Source organism: Eptatretus burgeri, chromosome 6 (assembly GCF_056783735.1).
Source record: "Eptatretus burgeri isolate ZD-2024b chromosome 6, Ebu_testis_v1, whole genome shotgun sequence".
Taxonomy (NCBI): domain Eukaryota; kingdom Metazoa; phylum Chordata; class Myxini; order Myxiniformes; family Myxinidae; genus Eptatretus; species Eptatretus burgeri.
The window spans coordinates 34,210,756-34,230,755 of NC_140966.1; the positions used below are offsets into that span (position 1 = coordinate 34,210,756).

Here is a 20,000-nt window from a genome sequence, read left to right on the forward strand (position 1 = left end):
CTTCATGAAGATGTAAAATCAGAGGTACCTTATGGCACTCCAGCATCCATTGCTGACTTTCAAAACCATTCTCAATGCAAAAATTAAGTCACAAATATAAGCACAGCAACAATGAAAAGGAATAGCTGCAGTCGAGATGGCCTTGCAGATATTTGGTGTCCTGTCTTCATTGTTCTGCATGTACACAATTTCAGTGCTGCTAAATCAGTCTCATGGCAATGGATTACACTCAACTATTTGTCCAGAGTATTCCTGACATGAATTTTAAGTTTGCCCAGGTAGCCAAAAATAACTTGCTGACACTTTGCAAAAGAAACTGTGGGATATTTAATGTCCACCAATTATTCTGCTTGCAAATGGATCTCTCACTTCATATCCATCTGAGGTGTACATTTTGTGAGGCAATGCTCTGCTTCAGAAAGACCCCATCCTGCAGTTTTCAGTGTGGCTGAGAATCCAGCCCAGACTGGGCAGGTTAAATGTAAATGTGCTACCCCAGCACCATCTTGTGGGATCTGTCGGAACATTTTAAGTTTAATCCTTTGAAATATCTTCCAATTGCTGCAATTGTGAATGTAAAATTACAATGCCCTGTCTTTGGTGCTATCTCACCTTGGGAAACCTTCCCCTTTGTGTTAACACAATGAGGGTAGAAAGAGATAAAAGAAACACTTTGGGTCAGATTTCACCTTGGCTGTGTTGTTGATGAGAGTTTTGGCATTTGTGATGAAGTATTGAATAAGTTTCTTTCTGATCATGCTATGGGTGCAATGATTTGAATTGGGATTCAATGTTCTGAGATGTATTTTCTCAAAATTTGCTTTCTGCAGCTGATGGTTGCATGGATTGTATTGTAGCACTTTTTACCTCTGCCACCGAAGGTGAAGGAGGTTATGTTTTCACTCCTTTCTGTCAGTGTGTTTGCAACTTGCAAAATCGAAGATTTTTCAAGTATATTGGTTCGTCAATTTTGTTATTCTGTCGGTCTGTCTGTCTGTCGCCTACAGGTCGCAATTTTAAACCGATCTTCACCAAACTTCACCACATAGTAGAGTTTGTCATAAGGAAGAAGCCTATTGTGTTTGAGGTAAAAAGGTCAAAGGTCAACATAGTCCCAAGGTCAACAACTTAGATGAGATTTCTAAAATCCTCAGTTTTCATCTGATTGACTTGAAATTTGAAGAGGATTTATATATCAGGTCACTGAATTCAACCAGCCAATTATTTTTGAGGTCAACATAGACCAAAATGTCAACATAGTCCCAAGGTCAACAACTAAGGAGGTATTTCTAAAATCCTCAATTTTCGTCTCATTGACTTGAAATTTGAAGAGTATTTGCACGTCAGCTCATTGAATTCAACCACCAATTATTTTCTCGATCAACATCGGCCAAAAGGACAACATAGGCCGAATTTGTAAAATTGCCAATTTTCATCCGATTGACTTGAAATGTAAAGAGGAGTTGCATATTTGGTCATTGAATTCAACTACCAATTATTTGTGAGATTAAATTTGTTTTATGGATTTTGCAAGTATCGTGCTCTGCACGACGTATTCTTGTTTGTCTGGCTTTGTTTGGCTTTGTTTGTGTGTGTGCAGAATATCTCAAAAAGTTGCGGACGGATCCAGATGAAATTTTGTAGACTGGTTGGGTGCGTGAAACTGACGAATTTGTTATATTTTTGGGAAGATCCGGATCTGGATCCGGCTCCTAGAATTTTTTTTAATGATTATTCACCATTGAGAGATATGGCCAAAAACGATAAATAGCATGATATCTCAAAAAGTTGTGGACAGATTCAGATGACACTTGGTGGACACTTTGGGTGTGTGACAAGATATAATTCCTTCAATTTCGGTGAAGATCAAAATCCGATATTTTTTTAAGTGATTCTTCACCATTGAGAGATGGGGCTAAACCGATATAGAGTAGGATATCTCCAAACGTTGTGGACAGATTCAGACAAAACTTGGTGGACACATGGGGTGTGTGACAAGGACGAATTGATTCAATTTTGGTGAAGATCCGAATCCGGATCTGAACACGACAATTATTTAATTATTAAAGTGATTCTTCACCATTGAGAGATTGGGCCAAAAACGATATATAGCACGATATTTCAAAAATGTATAGGGCCCGATATGTTCTCATGGATCAGGCATTGCATGGTGGAGGTATGTGCTCTACTGAGTGCCCTTCTAGTTTGATCTTCCTTTTGTATAACAGGAAAAAGGATTTGCCACTTCCTATATCATTTATTGTAATTTGACTCTAATGATCGTGACTATTTATGCCAATCTGATTATAACTTAATGATATAAAACCCTGTACAGCACTCAAAATTAAATCAGTCTGCTTTTTGGTCTGGTCTGAGTGCTCGTCTCACTATGCTTCATTTCAGGTCCAAATTCAATGTACTTTCTTTTTTGTTCTTTCATGTCCTAATTTCCTGTTATCAGTTTAACAAAAAGAGACAATAAGAAAAGGCGATGGATCAGACACAAATCTAATTTCAACACGATATCGGTCATATTAAAGAGAATGAAATGGAACTGGACTCGATATATAGCAGGAACAGACGACTGATGAGCAACAAGAATTACAAACTGTCAACCAGGACAGTTTGTCGGACTTGGAGGAAACAAAGGTAGACCAAAAATAACATTCAGATATGAATATGAAAAATTCACTGGAGTACAATGACATTGAATCGCAGAGAATGTAAAAACTAATGGACCATGGTGAGCCTGGTCCTTGTATAACAGTATCCTGAAACAGGCTTGTTTATTCAAGTCCCATATAGTTTTTGGCTTCACCTTCCAATGCCATAGCTCCATGGATACTGTGACTGCTTTGGTTAAACTGCCTGTTTGGTCCACTTTTGGGTGCACTTTTTGGGCACATTGTGCAATGTAAAAATCCACTCTCCCTGCTATAACAACACTTCCCAACCACCACATTATTGTATCTGCCAACAACAAAAACCACCAAATGATCTTACCTGCCTCCAACAAAAACCACCAAACTCTCTTTATACCTGCACACAACAAAAAACACCAAATCATCTTATCTGAGTACATCGTAAACCAAAAACTTACTTGTTTTGTCCCACATCTGTTATTGTCTTGTATTTATATGCACATTCGATCTGCTATCATGAGACATTCCAAAATAAAATAAACTAGAACACAGTCAAACATGTTTTCATACTTACTATTCTGTCTGCCATGTAATCACAATAGTTTAGAAAAGCAGAATATACGAGTCTCAGATAAGTAAAGCAAGCGATCTCACATCCAGCACCAAATCGAGTTAAGTGCACTCAAGTCATCTTTCAAGTTCAATGCACCTTTCAGTTGTTGTTTCCTCTGATATTGATCTTTGTTCAATGGGAGTTGAATTAGATTCTAAATATGAATATGAACTTTGGATCCCTCTATAAAAATTGTATATTATAGTGGAGCCCACTTTACCTCTCATGGGTTCATATCATCGTTAGCTCCATGCTCAATATCTTGCACAGTTTTTTTTCTTATGTCTTCCTTTTATTTGCATGTTGTGTCACAGATTTTGTGTTGTATTTGCCAGATTTTTCATGAAATCACAATTTTTCTGGATATAATCAGCATAATAAACAGAACAAATAAAAAGAAATGTTTAAAAAAATAAAATAAATACCAACACCAGGGCATTCACATGAATAACATGGAATTTTAGCCACTTCAATATTTGGTATGTCTCTCCTTCCGTCCATCAAAGCAATTTTTAAGCAGTGCAGATGCTGAATTGACGCAAGGGGGAGCTCAAGCTGCCAAGCACCATGAGAAGGAAATGCCAATCTGCACTGCTTCCTTCGGACAAAAGTGCGATTGTTTGACATTGTTTGAGAATTTCCCAATGATTCTTTTTTTCCGATTTCACCTCTGCCACCAAAGGTGGAAGGGGGTTAGGTTTTCACCCCTTCCTGTCTGTCTGTTTATGTGCAGAATATCTCAAAAAGTTGTGGAGGGATTCAGACGAAATTTTGTGGACAGGTTGGGTGTGTGACAAGGACAAACTGATTAGATTTTAGTGAAGATCTGGATCCGGATCTGGATACGAGAATAATTTAATTTTAAAAGCGATTCTTCACCATTGAGAGAAAAAGTCAAAAACGATATTTTGCATGATATCTCAAAAATGTATTGGGCCAGATATGTTCTTGTGGATCAGGTATTGCGTGGTGGAGGTATGTGCTCCACCGAGTGCCCTTCTAGTTCTTTTTGTATCCATAATCGAGGCTCATGGAAGAGCGAGTATACTAAATAGATCAGGACATTACAGGATGCAAAAAGAACAGTAGGAGAGAGGGGGGAGACAACAACAGCAGAATAGAAGGGCAAAAGAGAGAGAGAGAGAGAGAGAGAGAGAGAGAGAGAGAGAGAGAGAGAGAGAGAGAGAGAGAGAGAGAGAGAGAGAGAGAGAGAGAGAGAGAGAGAGAGACTTGCACAAACAAAGGGGGTGGGGAGGAATGGGGACATAGGACGATGCATGGGGTGGAGAAGATGATTTTTTGTTTAAAATGCAAAGTTGTGTATCTCTTTTCAAGAAAAACAATAAAAATGTATGTTTTTTGTCATTATGGGTATATTTCATGTCTTTTGTAATGCTCTTTATCACTTTATACAAAGGTAAATGATGTGAAAATTTTGTAATTTTAATCCTTTGGGACAATAACCATGCATTCGTTTTCCAGCTATCATTTGTACTGTGCTTGGTTTCCTTGGATTCTCAGGATTTGAAGTCAAGTTTAATATTTTGCCTCATGTGGGCCTGGTCTTCACAGATCCCTACGTAAAGGTTTCTCTCATTTGCGCTGGACGGAGATTAAAAAAACGGAAAACATCGACCAAAAGGAACACGCTGAACCCTATATACAATGAGGAGATTGTGTTTGACATTCCCCCAGACAATATGGACCAGGTCAATCTACTCATTTCTGTGGTTGACTATGACAGGTATGAATATATTTTGACAAAATAATGCTTGAATGGACGTATTCGTTTTACGGTAAACATTGAGATTAAATTAGCCTAAAGTCACAGTAATTTGAAGTTGAATCAAACATGCAGGATATTTCAAAAGAATCAGTGCATTGTAGCTTAACACCTCTTGTGCAAATGGATAAGTCTTTCAGAGAAAAGTAGTTATTGTCAAATTCAACAAACACATATCAGAGATAACAGAAGATTCAATTTTGAAAATTCTTCAACAGTTGCATCAAATTTATAGCAATCGCTGAAGGTGCGACACATTCATTTTGTCGGCAAAGTTGGACGCATCTACACATGTTTGAAACAATCGCTGCAGTTCTTCAGCCTGGATGCCATGGATACCCTCTAAAATGTCAGCCTTCAGCTCTTCTATTGTATGGAGATTGTTTGCATAGACTTTGCCCACAGAAAAAGCTCTGGAGGGATTAGTCGGGAGAATGAAGTGGCCATAAACAATGAGAAATGATGCAATCTTAAAAAAAAACTGTACTGACTGCATGCATGCTTGCATGTGCTGTGTGTGCAGTTGTGCCATCTTGCTGGAACCATTCATCTCATTTCTCCTCTTCAGTTAGTTCATTGAAAATATGTTTGAGAATATCATTAATGTACCATTCAAAATTTATGGCATCTTCAAAAAACATTGGTTCACTCATATGCCTTCAACAAAGGGCACACCATACACCAAATTTTGATCATGCAATTGTTTTTCAAAGATTACATGGGGATTATCTGTGGTCCAAATCCTAGTGTTGTGGCTGTTCATATAGCCAGACATGTGGAACCAAGCCTCATTGGTAAAGAAGGTGCAGTCGAAAGCCTGATCTCCTTTTTCTGCTCTGAAATTTTGGAGCCATTGACAGAAGTTCAACTACGTTACTCTGTCTCCGAGTGCCAGTTCATGAACAACATGCTCTTTATTGGGAACAAGCTTCATTTATTCCACACAGCTCTGTACGTCGAGGTTCATGAGACACTTACTTGTTGCGACAAGCATCTGAGCGATTTTCATGGGCTTCTTTGCAAACCACATCTGTCACAACCTTTGGCTGACCACTTCGAGTCTGCAACACTACCAGTTTCCTGAAACTTGTCAATCGATATTTTTACACAATTTTGACAAGGCAATTATCCTTTGCCAAATTTCTCCTGAAATAAATTCTGCACCTCAGTTGTGTACTTCTGTCATGGCAAAAAAATATGCTGCACCACAAACACTCTTTCTTCCAATGGGAGGCCTATTCTTTATGGGTTGCCTTAGGAATAAACCATTGACACCCGGCTAACAGAAGTTCACTCGAGTTCTCTCTCAGCTGGTGGGTATCTATCTTAAGCGAGTCAATGATACCTGCAAGCAAACAAGCATAAATTTTAATGTTAAGACAAACAAACACATGAAGCATAAGTCTTTCATTCAATGCACTGTTACTTCTGGAACACCCTGTACCTTTATAAGAGCTCAGCTTAAAGTTTTGGGTTCAGGGTGGCCTTTTCAAATGTCTGTGCAAGCACTGCCCATTTTTTTTTCCACCTACTTATTCTGTCCGTGGAGAAAGTGAATAAAGAGGACACATTTTTTCCACCAATGAGAAATGATGTCTTTTCCATGGCATGAAGTGCTTTGTTTTTAATAATGGAATTTATGTGAGTGATAAACAATGCTGATGTTTTCCATGTTGGCATCTGAGAGGTTGCAGGAGTGTTTTGTGCAGATTTATCCAAAAAGCATTACGAAGGACCACCCAAAGAGATTATATACATTTTAATAACTTCAGATTGACACCGCTAAAAATTGAGAGCATTGCGTTGCATGTTGTGTTATTTGATTCTGCTAATGCAATAACCATAGCTCCCTCTTTTTATATGAATAAGACAAATCTTAAAGCATGGTTAATGTAGTTCAGGACTGCCAAAGAGACGCGGCCTGGAAAATATGTGTGGATTACTTTTTCCTCTCATATTGAACTAAATTATTAAGTTTGGGCAGCGTTTGCTCCACAATTATAACTGTGGTTTTCAATTGACAAAAAGTACATTAATAATCTGTCCATTAAGTAAAAATTGTGATCAGTAAACAGTGAAAATTTATGCAATACAAACCAGAAAATTATTATTAATTTGAATTATTAATCATATTTTCAATGCTTTGTACTATTTACAATTGTTCTAAATATTTACAGTAAGATGCCCTCACCTAAGAGCATTTCCATCAGATCATCATGTCTAGCAGATCATTTCTAGCATTTCTCTGTCATTTCTGGCAGATCATCAGAGTAAAGTTCTGCAATCTACTCCACATCAATTTGGGAATTATGATGGACATTGAAAATTATTGGGATGTCGAGGCTCAATGAAAATTCCTAAAATGAACATTTGGTGGAGCCCATCAAGCATTTGTAAAAGACAAAGCTGACTTTTTCTCAACCATATTCAGCCTAAAATGTTGTGCCAACCATGTCCAATTCATCGTAAGCAATGCAACTCATCACGCTCTTGAATTTCTTAACTGGCAAACACACAAGTAACACAACAGGCAAACATGCAAGCAAACACATTTCATAACACACAAGTGCAACTATACAGGCAATTTGGTTCAACATACCCCATGGGAAGTGGCTGATTAAAACAAAGGCTGCAATTCCTGAAAACATTTAAACTATAGTGCTGAAGGTTTGTGCTGTAGAATTGACTACTCCTCTCGCCAAGCTGTTCCAGTGCAGCTGCATTGCTGGCATCAACCCACCCAATGCAGAAAAACTGCCGAGATAATGTCCTGTGAATGAGAAAAAATAACAAACTTAAAACGTCCAAATACAATGCAGTCAGCCTCTTTTCACTCATCAGAAACATCACGGATGGCATCATCATCATCATATCATTTAGAAACGTGTGAAAACAAGCAACCTGCCCATGGATGCTCAGTCTGAGTTCCATTGGAATCACTCCACTGCAGCTATTCACAGCCATAATCCAAACGTGGATGCAGGTGCTAAATGCCAGTTAAGATGTCAGAGTTGCTGCCCTTATCATCAAGGTAGCATTTGATCAAATATCAAATGCGAAGGATCTCATGATAAATCCAAGATCGATGGGAATCAAAGGGACGATCCTCTCTGAAAATCATACTTGACACATAGGAAGATGGTTGTGGCTGTTGTTAGATAAATATCACAATTCTGAAGTAAAGCTGTGGATATTTTGCAAAGCAGTGTCCTTGGCCCAACCATCTTTATTTGCTTTTCAAATCACCTTCCCTCCATCATAATGTCAGGGATAGGCTGTCGATAATGATCTCAAATTGTTCAGCCACATTCATAACCCTTCTAATGATGAAGTAACCCATGACAGAAAGACCATGGCAACAGAAAGAAAGACCATTTCTGCATGAAGACCATGACAACATCCAGGTTAAGCTTACAAGTGGCAATTAACACTCACTCTTAAGAAGTGTTAGGTAATGATCATCAAAAGATCCCAGTCAGGTGCCCCTCACTTTCAATGGTACTCCGATCCTAGCATCCCCTAGTGTCAACATCCTGATAGTCACTTTGACCATATAGGCTCAACTGATGCAGCCACATCAACACTATGGCTGCAAGTGCAGGGTGGACCTTGGGCACTCAGATAATTTGCTCACCTCTCAAGACCTCTCAGGCATAAACAATTTAAGCTCAGCATGTGATGAAATACTCACCACTTGCCTGGATGGGAGCATGTGAAAGAACACTGAGGAAGCTCAACTGTATTGATGAATGAACTTCCTGCTTAATTTCCTCATCATCATCTCAAAACTAACATCCATCCCTTGTCACATGAACGATTTGTCGCTGCAATGTGTACCCTCCAAAGAATGTATTATAGCAACCCACTCTCTCTACTCCAACAACACTTCCATAGCACCACAATCAAGTGGCATCAAACTGGGAACCACATTACCTCCAAGTCTGACTTCAAGTCCTGGAGTGCTTTTGCTGGATTAAAATCCTGGTGAGCCTTTCCAAGTACAGTACCATCATAGAATAATGCCTCTGGCACCCTTGGTGCGGAGGCATAAAAACCATCCCCACTTGGATTGCAGATGTTTCTATAGAACGCCAACCACCATCTTTTCACGACAGCTTGGGATGGACACTGAATTTATCCCATAAGCAATACAGCCGATATATGTAAGCAACTCATAAAATGGCTGCTAAGCACATCTTACAGATGTAATGCTAAATTTCTTTACTGTGAATAGAACTCGAGATCTGTGGTAGCTTGTGTACATTTTTCTTGCACGAAAGCATATACATCATGTTTTCCACGTATGCAGGAATTGTCTTTTATATATGACATCTGCTGTCTCTCAGGAATTTAAAACCTTACAAGGTGTGTAACATATCTGATGTCATCTTACCTTGTGCAGTACAATAAGAAAGCGTGAAATGGTTGCCTCTAGCAGCAGGAGTTAGTTCAGAAGGAAAATGATCGAGACAGGCTGGTTTCTCCGTATTAGTGGGGAAGCGATGCACACAATCCCGCCGTTTCAAAAGCATACCGTATACCTCTTCCGAATGCGATTCCTGTGTCGAGTGTCAAATTTTGATTTGTCCAAAGGCTAGCTTATGTACCATTACATAATGTACCATTATGTGTACATGGTGCTGCTTCCCACCTGAACAATATGAACATCCAAATTTTAATTTCATCATTTCATAGATAATCACATGCTGTATTTGGACACTTTTAGTAACACACGGGTGAGCATCATCAGTTTATGATACCAATGATACAGATATTAAAAAAACATTACTCCTTCACATCGAAGACTGGTCCCGATATGTACCACATTTCTTTTATACTGGTGTGTGTGTGTGTGTGTGTGTGTGTGTGTGTGTGTGTGTGTGTGTGTGTGTGTGTGTGTGTGTGTGTGTGTGTGTGTGTGTGTGTGTGTGTGTGTGTATAATTTGACCATGCATGTTCTAAATATAAATGGACTAAATGTCTGTATGTACTAAATAAAAATAAATATTATTTTATTTAGTGCATACCAAACTTATTTCACTCATTACTGTTCAGTGTGGTTTCTGCAGCATCTGTAATGTCACTCAATTTTCCATACCATACCATTTTCTGTCTGTGCTACTAGCAAGTCCTGCATCACAGATCCGGAAATGTCGCTGTCTCCACAGGGTGGGCCACAATGAAGTGATCGGGGTGTGTTGTGTGGGAAGCGATTCCAAGGGCATCGGACGAGACCACTGGAATGAAATGCTCATTTATCCAAGAAAGCCTGTTGCCCACTGGCATCCTCTAGTTGAGGTTAGTCCTCATTGATGAGTGTGAGGTGAACGTGAAACAGTCAGATGGGTAGTGTGTGAAGAAGTGCTTGGAAACGCCATTACAGTAAACTCAGCAGAAAAAAACAAGTTTTTAACTTTTGCTGCACTTTGACTTAAAAATTATTGATATGTTTGAAAGAGGAGTAAAACTCACGAACAGAACAAGTTTATTGAACAATCTGTTTATAATTGGTTGTCGGGTCAATAAATTAACAAGGTGGGATGGGGTAATTTTATTCCAGGATGGCAAATTAATGTGATGGGATTGGTGTTATATTAGTTACCAGTACACCTCATGATTATTTGAAGCATAGAAAGAAGAATGTTAAAAGATGAGATTAAAAATATATGTGCAGAAAATATTCCAATAAAAAAATATATATATAATTTAAATCTTATCGTTGGAAAAGCTCATTAATCTGATAGGATATAAAATATGGGTACATTATTACATTCACACGAGCATTCAAAAAATTATACAAATAAGACAAGAATCCAAGACATGCCAAAATGTGTGTGTGTGTGTGTGTGTGTGTGTGTGTGTGTGTGTGTGTGTGTGTGTGTGTGTGTGTGTGTGTGTGTGTGTGTGTGTGTGTGTGTGTGTGTGTGTGTGTGTGTGTGTGTGTGTGTGTGTGTGTGCGCGCGCGCGCATTTGTGTGCGTTTGTGTTTGCACATAGGGTGTCCATAAGGGCCTCGTGCAATTTTGAACATTTAGAACTTTTGATGTACACGACAGAAACAAACTGTAAATGACATACCTGCATGTAAGAATAATTCATCAAGTTTTGTTTATGTTAATGTTGTTATCAATGTTATTGTTGTAAATCCACAATTGCCCTTGGTTTCTTCATGAGGTGACATTTTCCTGATGAGGCAACTTCTACATTAGTGATAATTTAAACCACCACAATAACTAACTGCATTTGGTTCCTAAATTTTGACGATTAAATCTTTCACATATCACCTTGTACCAGCAACACTAAGCTCCCTGTCACTATGCTATAAATGTGTGATGTTTCTTGAATGATGTCTTCCCAGGCAAGTGAATCTGGAGACGTAGACCAATGGCTTGGCCGCCTCGCTCACCTGACATGTCCACATTGGACGACATTTTATGGGGCTATTTAAAACCGTTGTTTATTCATCAAAACCACATTCTTTGTATCAAAAATGCAATTTATGAAATTACTTGGCAGCAACTGGAGAATGCTTTTAACAAGTTGGAAAATCGGATTGAGTGATTTATTACAAAGAAGTTATGTTGATCCCTAAAAATTTAACTATATGGAGTAAAACGTTATGAATTATGCTTCCATGCATCGTTTACAGTTTGTTCATATCATGTGCGCATCAAAGGTTATAAAAGTTGAATGGTGCATGAGGACTTAATGCATACGCTGTGTATATTTGTCTTGGAATATTAAGAGCATCTAATTAATGGGACTTGAATACCACCCTCATTCATTCTAGTAAGTTATATACACTTTTGTCACCCAAAACATCATTAACTAGAGAGTTCATAGAGCAGGATACCCCACACTGTGTTCAGGTATATGCAGGAAGGCCTTGCCATTCACAGTTCTTGAAAATCCCCATGAACCGCAAATCCGCAAACTTGGAGTTTGAGAGTTCAACTTTAAAATTTGTCCAAACTGTAGCCTTGCATAACATGTTTGTGCATTGTTTTTGTTCTATACATTTTTAAGAATAAAAGACTTATTAAGAACATAAAGTGAAGTTTAACTTTTTTAGTTATTATTATTATTTAGTGTAGAGTCTGAGGCTGCTGGTGGCATCATTGCTGGGAGCACAGCTGTGCCACTGATGCAGTTCCCCTTGTTTCCAGTAAGCTGGTATTCATTTTGACAATCTCAGAAGTTTAACAGGCTGAGTCAACCCAAATGGTGTTGTGTCACAGCACAACATGGGCTCAAATTCAAAACTCTAAGATCTTAAGCCAACCACATTAACCATTAAGCCAACACCATGCTCAATTTCCTGCATTAAGAACATAAAATGAAGTTTATTTTCTTGAGTTATGAAGAGCATGAAACTTACCTTGAATAATAATGATGATAAACTTGATCCAATAATGTGATGACGATGTTGATGATGGTGACGATAAAGACGAGTTGATGGATGATGGCATATACCCATAATGGCCACCTCCTCTTGACTTCAAAAAACATGTCACACCCTCGAAAAATATATATATATATATATATATATATATATATATATATATATATATATATATATATATATATATATATATATATATATATATATATATATATATATATATATAGCACAGTTCTTGGAAGTATTATGAAGGCGATTTGTTTTGTACAGTCTTCAAGTGTATAATTCAATTTAAATAAATGTTTAATGAGGTTTACATAATTAAAATTAATTCTGGGTTTCACTACCATTTTACCCAGTGTCTACTACATCACCCTGTCTAGCATGTGCATTCGTTATTCGTGCCTGTTGTACGAGTCCATTATGACGTCCTTTAAAACAGTAAGTTTCCCATTTGGAATGATTTTCAATTTTGTTTGACTGCCAGGCAGACAGAGTAAAAACATGATCTCACACCTCTCTGTGTATGTGCTATCATGACGAATTCAGAGCAAATTTATGGTAAAAACGAAACACTTGCCTTTGTATTAATGTTCCGATTCATGTTCAAAATATAACGTTCAATTTAAATAAGCTTCTATTTATTTCCTCGATCATAAACTGAAAAGACGGATGGACGGACGGACAGACATGAACCAATTGTTTAACCTCGCTTCACCTTACCTCTCAACCTTGCCTCTCAATCATAGAGTCAGCTGCTTGTTAGAATGTGGATCCAATGCATTTCCCTGTTGGTCTGCGATCCACCGCATTGCAGTGTCAGGAAATCCCCACAAAAAGTAACTGTGTTTTAACATACCAATGAGCCAATATGAACAAAAATGGACAACACGTTTGCATGGATGAGCCATGTGTTTGGCATTGTTTTTCATGAACGGCTTAGTTTTTCAGTGTGCCAGGTGCCACTGTCGTCCTATTTTGGTGGCTACGTTTCATTTGTATGGGCACGTCACTCACTCACTTGTGCATCTTGCACAGAAAATTGCAACCTGATTCTACAAGCCATCAAGGGATCAAACATGCAAACAGTTACAGAATAGATTTGCAGATGAATTGTTTATCAGTTCTGTGAGCATGGAAATTATCTGGGCTTCATTAACGTTAATTATGTGCTCTCTGTTTATTACACATGCATTGTGGGGTTTGAATTGATGCATGGATGATGAATCCAGATGTGTGCATGGAAAAATTTCCCCATATTTCCAGACACGATAAGCAGCTGGTAAAATGGCATTTACAAGACAATAATCGTTATAGCCTTCATTATGTCAACAACTATCAATTATTTTGATGCTAATGGGTTAGTTCCTATTTTGGACAACACAAGTCATTTTTCAAAATGTACTTTTGTACTTTTTTAAAAAAGCGTTATGATGTTTCATTCCGCTTCAAAATTTTCTCCAATTCTACAATGAGCTTTAGTATCAAAAAGAAGGTGAGGAAAAATCTGCTGTCTGACAGAAATCTGATAAAGCTGCTTCATGTGGTGACTGTATAGAGTATATTTTTCAGGAACAATTGTGGTTTTTTCATCTGCCTGCAGAGCTGGATGAGATTACATCCATCTCCAAAAGATATTGAGATTAAATAAATATTGTGTGCAAGCCTCTGCATCAAGTTGGAAACGATATCTTCATGTTTCACCCTTGTTCACGATTTTCAGCACAATGTAGTACTCATTTCATCTGCCCTGGCTTGAACTTCCTTTCAGAATATATTCAGCCTAACCCTTGTTCAAAATTGTTTGTAACTTCAGTTAGATAGAAGCAAGAGAATAAAAAAAAGGTTTGAACTTTATTTCTCAATGTCATAAACTTTCATATCAATGTGCTCAGCCTATTTGTTCCTCAAACTAGCATTGCCTTGATAATACAGATTTTCTGATTGCTTCTCTTTATCCATTCATCAATGGTGGAATTCACAGAATCATCATGTTGAAATTTTACCACAAAGCTCAGACTTCTGACATCAGAACAAATAATAGTCACCTGCATCCTGATCTTCTCTGCATGGTGGATGATTCGACATGGTGGATGATGCAACTGTTCACGTTGGTAAATGATGGCCCGTGCAACTATGACTTTGTGAACTGGTGCATTGTCATGCAGCAGCAGAATCTTGTACCATGCATCAACCTCTGCTAGCATTTTTCAGATGGCTTCATGTAGCCTGGCCAGCAAGCCAGCATAATAGTGACCAGTGATCGTAGCAGTGTAACCACTCCTTGGCTTTTTTTTTTTTTTACAAGATCTTAGCTATTCGTTGTTCACCTTGGCGTCTTGGTTTTCTATAGGTTTTCTTGGTGTGTGGGTTTTCTATTATCATCGCTTTTCCGAAACCTTGTGAATTCTTGGCTTTTTTCATTGGCTCACCTTGGCATTTATGAAAATGAGGAGTGGTCACACTGGATTGTAGATTTGTGTGACATGTAATCGATCAGCAGCACTTCCTTTTAATCTCAAGAGATGCTGGACATTTTTTTTCTGCCTTCGGATTGGCTGTATAACTTCTTTCTGGTTGGAGATTCCCTGGGCTTCCACTGAATTGATTCAGTCCTGGTCTCAGGGTCCAAGTGGTGACCTAATGTCTCATCAACAGTAAACACACAACTAAATCTCCATTGATTTGGAATTGAAGGGCTCCAAGTTCTCAATACTGGGGTCCACTTTCTGGTGGCAATGTTGCACGCTGAGGTTTGAGGGCACCTATTTGGCAGAAATCATTGACTTGCCATGTACAGTACATTGCAGAAACATGTAAACGGGTTTTGTTTTTTAAATTTTAACTTTATATCCCAGATCAACACCAAAAATCTTCTTTATATTCACATTATCTTAGCTAGTCTCTCCCTTTCATCTTCTGCATTTTTTGTCACACACTGTCGATTTGTTTCCAAAGTAAAAAAAAAAAAAACGCATTTGATATCTCAGTACTAAACACACTCAATCAAATGATCCATGGTCTTGAAAGAGCATCGGTTTTGCTGAGGCAGTTCTTGGACAAGGGTTAGGCTGCTTGGTTTACCTTTGCCTTTACAGCAATCAGTTAGGGAAGGAATTTGGATTGTATTCAGGTCTCCGGCGATAGCTTGCCTCCTCTTCATGAAGGATCCCTTGGGATATTTTGCAATCACCCACAACCATTGTCGGCAGATGGGTCCGTATATCTTTCCATCAAAGGCCACAGATCCAATCTCATTGGATGACCGTTACCTCCCAAAGGGAGATTATTTTTCCTTTGTCATGTGTTGTTTTTAGTCCTGCAGGGTGTCACAGTCTCCCTCCCCACTGGCAAGTCAGTGAGGAGAGCCGGTTCAGTTGCTGACAACCTGACCATGCAGCAGGTAGCACTGGGTTGCATGTTATGAGTAGCAGTCCAAACACTGACCTGAGAGCTGTTATGATATCTGTATACGATCAATAAAAAAATCTGCAATTGGTAATTTGATTTAGAAAGGAGGAAAAACATTTTAAAACATCCTTATTGCATCAAAGTGTAGGCTATTTTAAGAGTGTAAACAATGGAGAGTACAAGGGATCACTCTGACATTGAGGACAGCATATAGATAAAACAAGGGGATGAACAAGTATGAAGAGGAGGAGAGAGGATGGGATACAAACAAACCCTAATCCTTTAAAGGGGTTTGAGGGGATGAGGAAGGGGCATCATTATATTTATGAAGACTCACACCTCATCATCATTCGAGGGGTTATAAACCACATCTGCTACACATAACCGATGACCCTGTTCCTTTGTCTAATCATCGCTGTTATCTGTTAAATCTCATGCCAATGATTCATCTTCTTCCTCAGTCATATCGCCATCTTCATCGCTGACATTATCTTCTTTCCTCTTTTTTTCCAAACCAATCTCGAACCATATGACAGCCAAGGTCCAACAGATCACAGAGATTATCAACACAATAGTCCTTAACAAAGTTTCACCCCGAATAACTGTAAAGTGCCAAGTGCCGTTGTGGCAGCTTTCAAGATGGTAGGTTTCTCTTTGCTCCATGTTAAGTTTTGTACTCTTTCAATAGAGTGAGCCATTCGGGCGGGAGTCTCTTATACTTGAGAGCGCAACAGATGTCCCGAAACCATTGCACTACAATGTCTTGATGAAGACCCATACAAACCTCCAGGTCACCTTTCTCTTCCTTGGATGGCCACTGAGTAACTCGAAACGCTTCTTACATCAACCCTGTAAGCTGCTCTGGAGTTTTATGATTTTTGTTTTGTTTGAGACGATGTTTTCCTTTTTCCTTTGTGGAATGCATTTCCTTGAAGTCTCTGTTGGAGATAATTTGGCTTTCAACCGAGACTGGAATTTGGGATTCCTTTCTGGAACCCAATCAGATCTGTGATTGGTGTTGTGGCTTCGATTGAACTTGCACTGAATGACACTGTGATTTAGGCTGCATGTCAGGTAGTGGCTTCACCAAAAATTGAGAAAAATGTCATGAAATGTGACCTTCTCTGTGATTGAGGCAGATACTGGGGATGTGGCCTTGTTTGCAACTGGGGGACTGACTGAGGAGGTGACTTTGGCTGTACTTGTGGCAGTGACTGAGGAGGTGTCTTTTTAATGCGGTGATCAAACCTTATATGGAGAGTTTCAAGCGAGCATGGGGACTTGTACATTTTCCCAGAAGCCACTGGGATGTCTGCAATCAAATTTGGATTTGTACTAGCTGCATTGATTGAAGCAAATGTAAACTCCTCATGCCTCTGTTTGATTAAATGTTTTTCCAATTTCTTGGACAGCATTGAGAGTCAGGTCAAAAGGAGTGAGAGAAGAGTTCCAGCTTCCTCGTTCTTGAATCCAGTCCCCATGATGCTCGACTATGAACAGGATCATCTCAAGGGACAACTCCTCAATCCATTCATCTTCCATTCCAAACCAGTCTTCCATTTCCTGAGTGACCACAGTCAAGAGAACTATAATGGAACTGAAACTTCCCCAGTTCCACTCACTATTGGAGTAGACTTCTTCCTCAAAACGGATCACCATTCCTGCCACAGATTGGAGTGGTTTGGACAAGTGGTGATGAAAAGGGATGAAGAACCAATCAAGAAACATGAAATTAAAGCATGAAACTATCCTCCCACAGACATCACAATCACTACACAATGATGATATCGCCCATACACAGGCAAGCTACCTCTGAGTCCAGCTGGAATCCCTGTTTTCCTCAATTTCCAAAGCAACTAGGTACCTATGTAATTCTAATTTAAACCTATCGATATCCGCTCTGATTCTGGGAGGTCAGCATTTCAAACCATGGCCGACTCATAGCAAAGACTTTAACAATATCCCCCTTCCGCCACGCGGCGGGGGATAAAAATAGTAAGTGCTGCCCCCTTGCTTCATGTTCAGAATTGAAAAAAATAAGAGCAAAGACAATCCCCATAGGTTGATATCCAAGGGGAGGAGGAAGTTTCTCCTTTGGAAATGCCCTGCTGAGTGCGGTAAGAAAAATGTCACATTGTTATGACTTCACTCCATCACATTGTTGTGAGGTCGCTGGTTCCAGAGTACCCCGAGAAATGACGGCACTTCCCCAAAGCTTCGTACCCCGTCCTCTAATACCTCTGGCAATGTTTGTCTCATCAAACAGTCCTGTGTTGCGTATCGCATATCCTTGTGTATTTCATGTCTGTGGCAGCTCCATTATAAGACTTAGATCCTGTAAAAACAGAAAAAGAAAAGAAAGATGTATTAGACTCAAATTTCCAGATCTTTTTTTGTGTCGTCAATGGTACCCAGAGTGCTCTAAGAAGTGCCCGCACTTCGCCCAAGCTCAGCGGCTGTGTTTGTCTCGTCAAACAGTCCTGTGTTGTCTTGGATATTTGTTTGTATGTCCATGTGTGTGAGGTGTGTATGTGTGTGTATGTGTGTGTATGTTTGTTTGTGTGTGTGTTTGTGTGTCATATCCACAAGGAGCCTTAGATCCTTTTTTTTTTTAAAAAGAAGAGAAACATATGTATTTGACTGTAATTTCCAGGTATATAATCACATCCAAGGTGTTTGAAACATGGGGCACATACCATGAAACCATGGGGTGAGTGTTACACTGGTGGGTACATGATGTGTGCACAAATCAAGATGGGATATCAAAAATATACACAACTTGAAAGAGCAATCAGACATTGTAGTTATAGACCTCACCACCTCTTTCTTGTGTGGTGTATCTTGTGTGGTATACTTTGAGTGCTGGTGTGTTGGTGCTTGTGTAGTTTGTAGACAATGCATTGATGACGTCGGTTTGTGTTCATAGAGCGGACAAACAGACCTTTTTGGTTTTATTGTACAGATTCACGCTCTAATTGTATGCATTTTATATATGTAGTCACGTTCCATACTTTCTAGACATATGCACGTTCTAATAGTACATACTTTATGTGTGCACTGACGTTCTTAATACATGCACCTTATAGGTGTACTCAAAATCTTAACAGTAAATCCTTTATAGACAGGATTTATAATAGTATATACATACTTTATAGATGTACTCACATTCCAATTGCAAAAATTATAGAGGTACTCAGTTAAATAAGGATAATGTGTAATACTGGCTCCCACCAAGTGGCATTTGTGCTCAACATTACATGTTATTTGCAGACAGATGAACAAACAAACAAGAAAGACGTCATGCAGAGCACGATACTTGCGAAATCCCGAAACAGATTTGACTTTAAATATAATAGGTGGTTGAATTCAGTGACCTCATCTGCAAATCCTCCTCGAATTTCAAGTCAATTGGATAAAAATTAAGGATTTTAGAAATAGACCGAACATGTTGACCTTCGGCCTATGTTGACTTTTTGACCTCAAAATCAATAGGCTTCATGCTTATGAGGAACTCTACCATTTGGTGATGTTTCATGAATATCGGTTTAAAATTATGACCTGTAGACGATTGACATACAAATAAACCAATGTCACCCGCAGGGTGACCCGTATCTTGCCAAAAGGTGACCACGTGTGACTTCTTTAAGGTCACACTGAGGTGAACAGAGCTGTTATCCACCAGGAGCGACTCCTTGAGGAATATCTGCCTACGAGAGATTCCGATGAGAATCGTTCTACAGAGTAACCATGAAAAATATGCGTTTGCCTCATAACGTCACCAAATGACGTCATAATGTCTCAAGCTTGACATATCTAGAAAGCACTCATCGAGGTGTTCAATTTGAGGTACTACACGATATGGTTCCTAAAACTTGAAAATTTGACCTTGGGGTCAAATATGTTTGACCTCAGGCGCTAACCATGAAGGTCAAGGCCAATCGCCACCAAAAACTCATCAGCTGAGCGCCAGACCATATACTACATTCCCATAAAGTTTGGAGATGATTCGATTAAAATTACTCAAAAAATAAGGGTTTCGCCGACCTCCATGATTTACCGCAAAGTGACCTTGACCTTTATGTGTGCTGAAGGGTATTGTAATAATACTACGATATGTGTACCCACAAGAGTTTCCGATGAGAATTGTGCT

The 20,000-nt window shown here is 38.9% G+C and overlaps 1 protein-coding gene across 3 annotated transcripts in view; it reads left to right on the plus strand.

Annotated features, from left to right (window-relative positions):
- LOC147024526 (synaptotagmin-9-like) overlaps positions 1–20,000 on the plus strand; it is a 181,247-nt gene that overhangs the window by 96,727 nt on the left and 64,520 nt on the right. For all 3 annotated transcript variants that reach the window (XM_085884533.1, XM_085884531.1, XM_085884532.1), the window contains exons 5-6: positions 4,828–4,999; positions 10,207–10,336. In XM_085884533.1, coding sequence (XP_085740659.1) covers positions 4,828–4,999; positions 10,207–10,336 — 302 coding nt within the window. The remainder of the gene's footprint in view (positions 1–4,827; positions 5,000–10,206; positions 10,337–20,000) is intronic.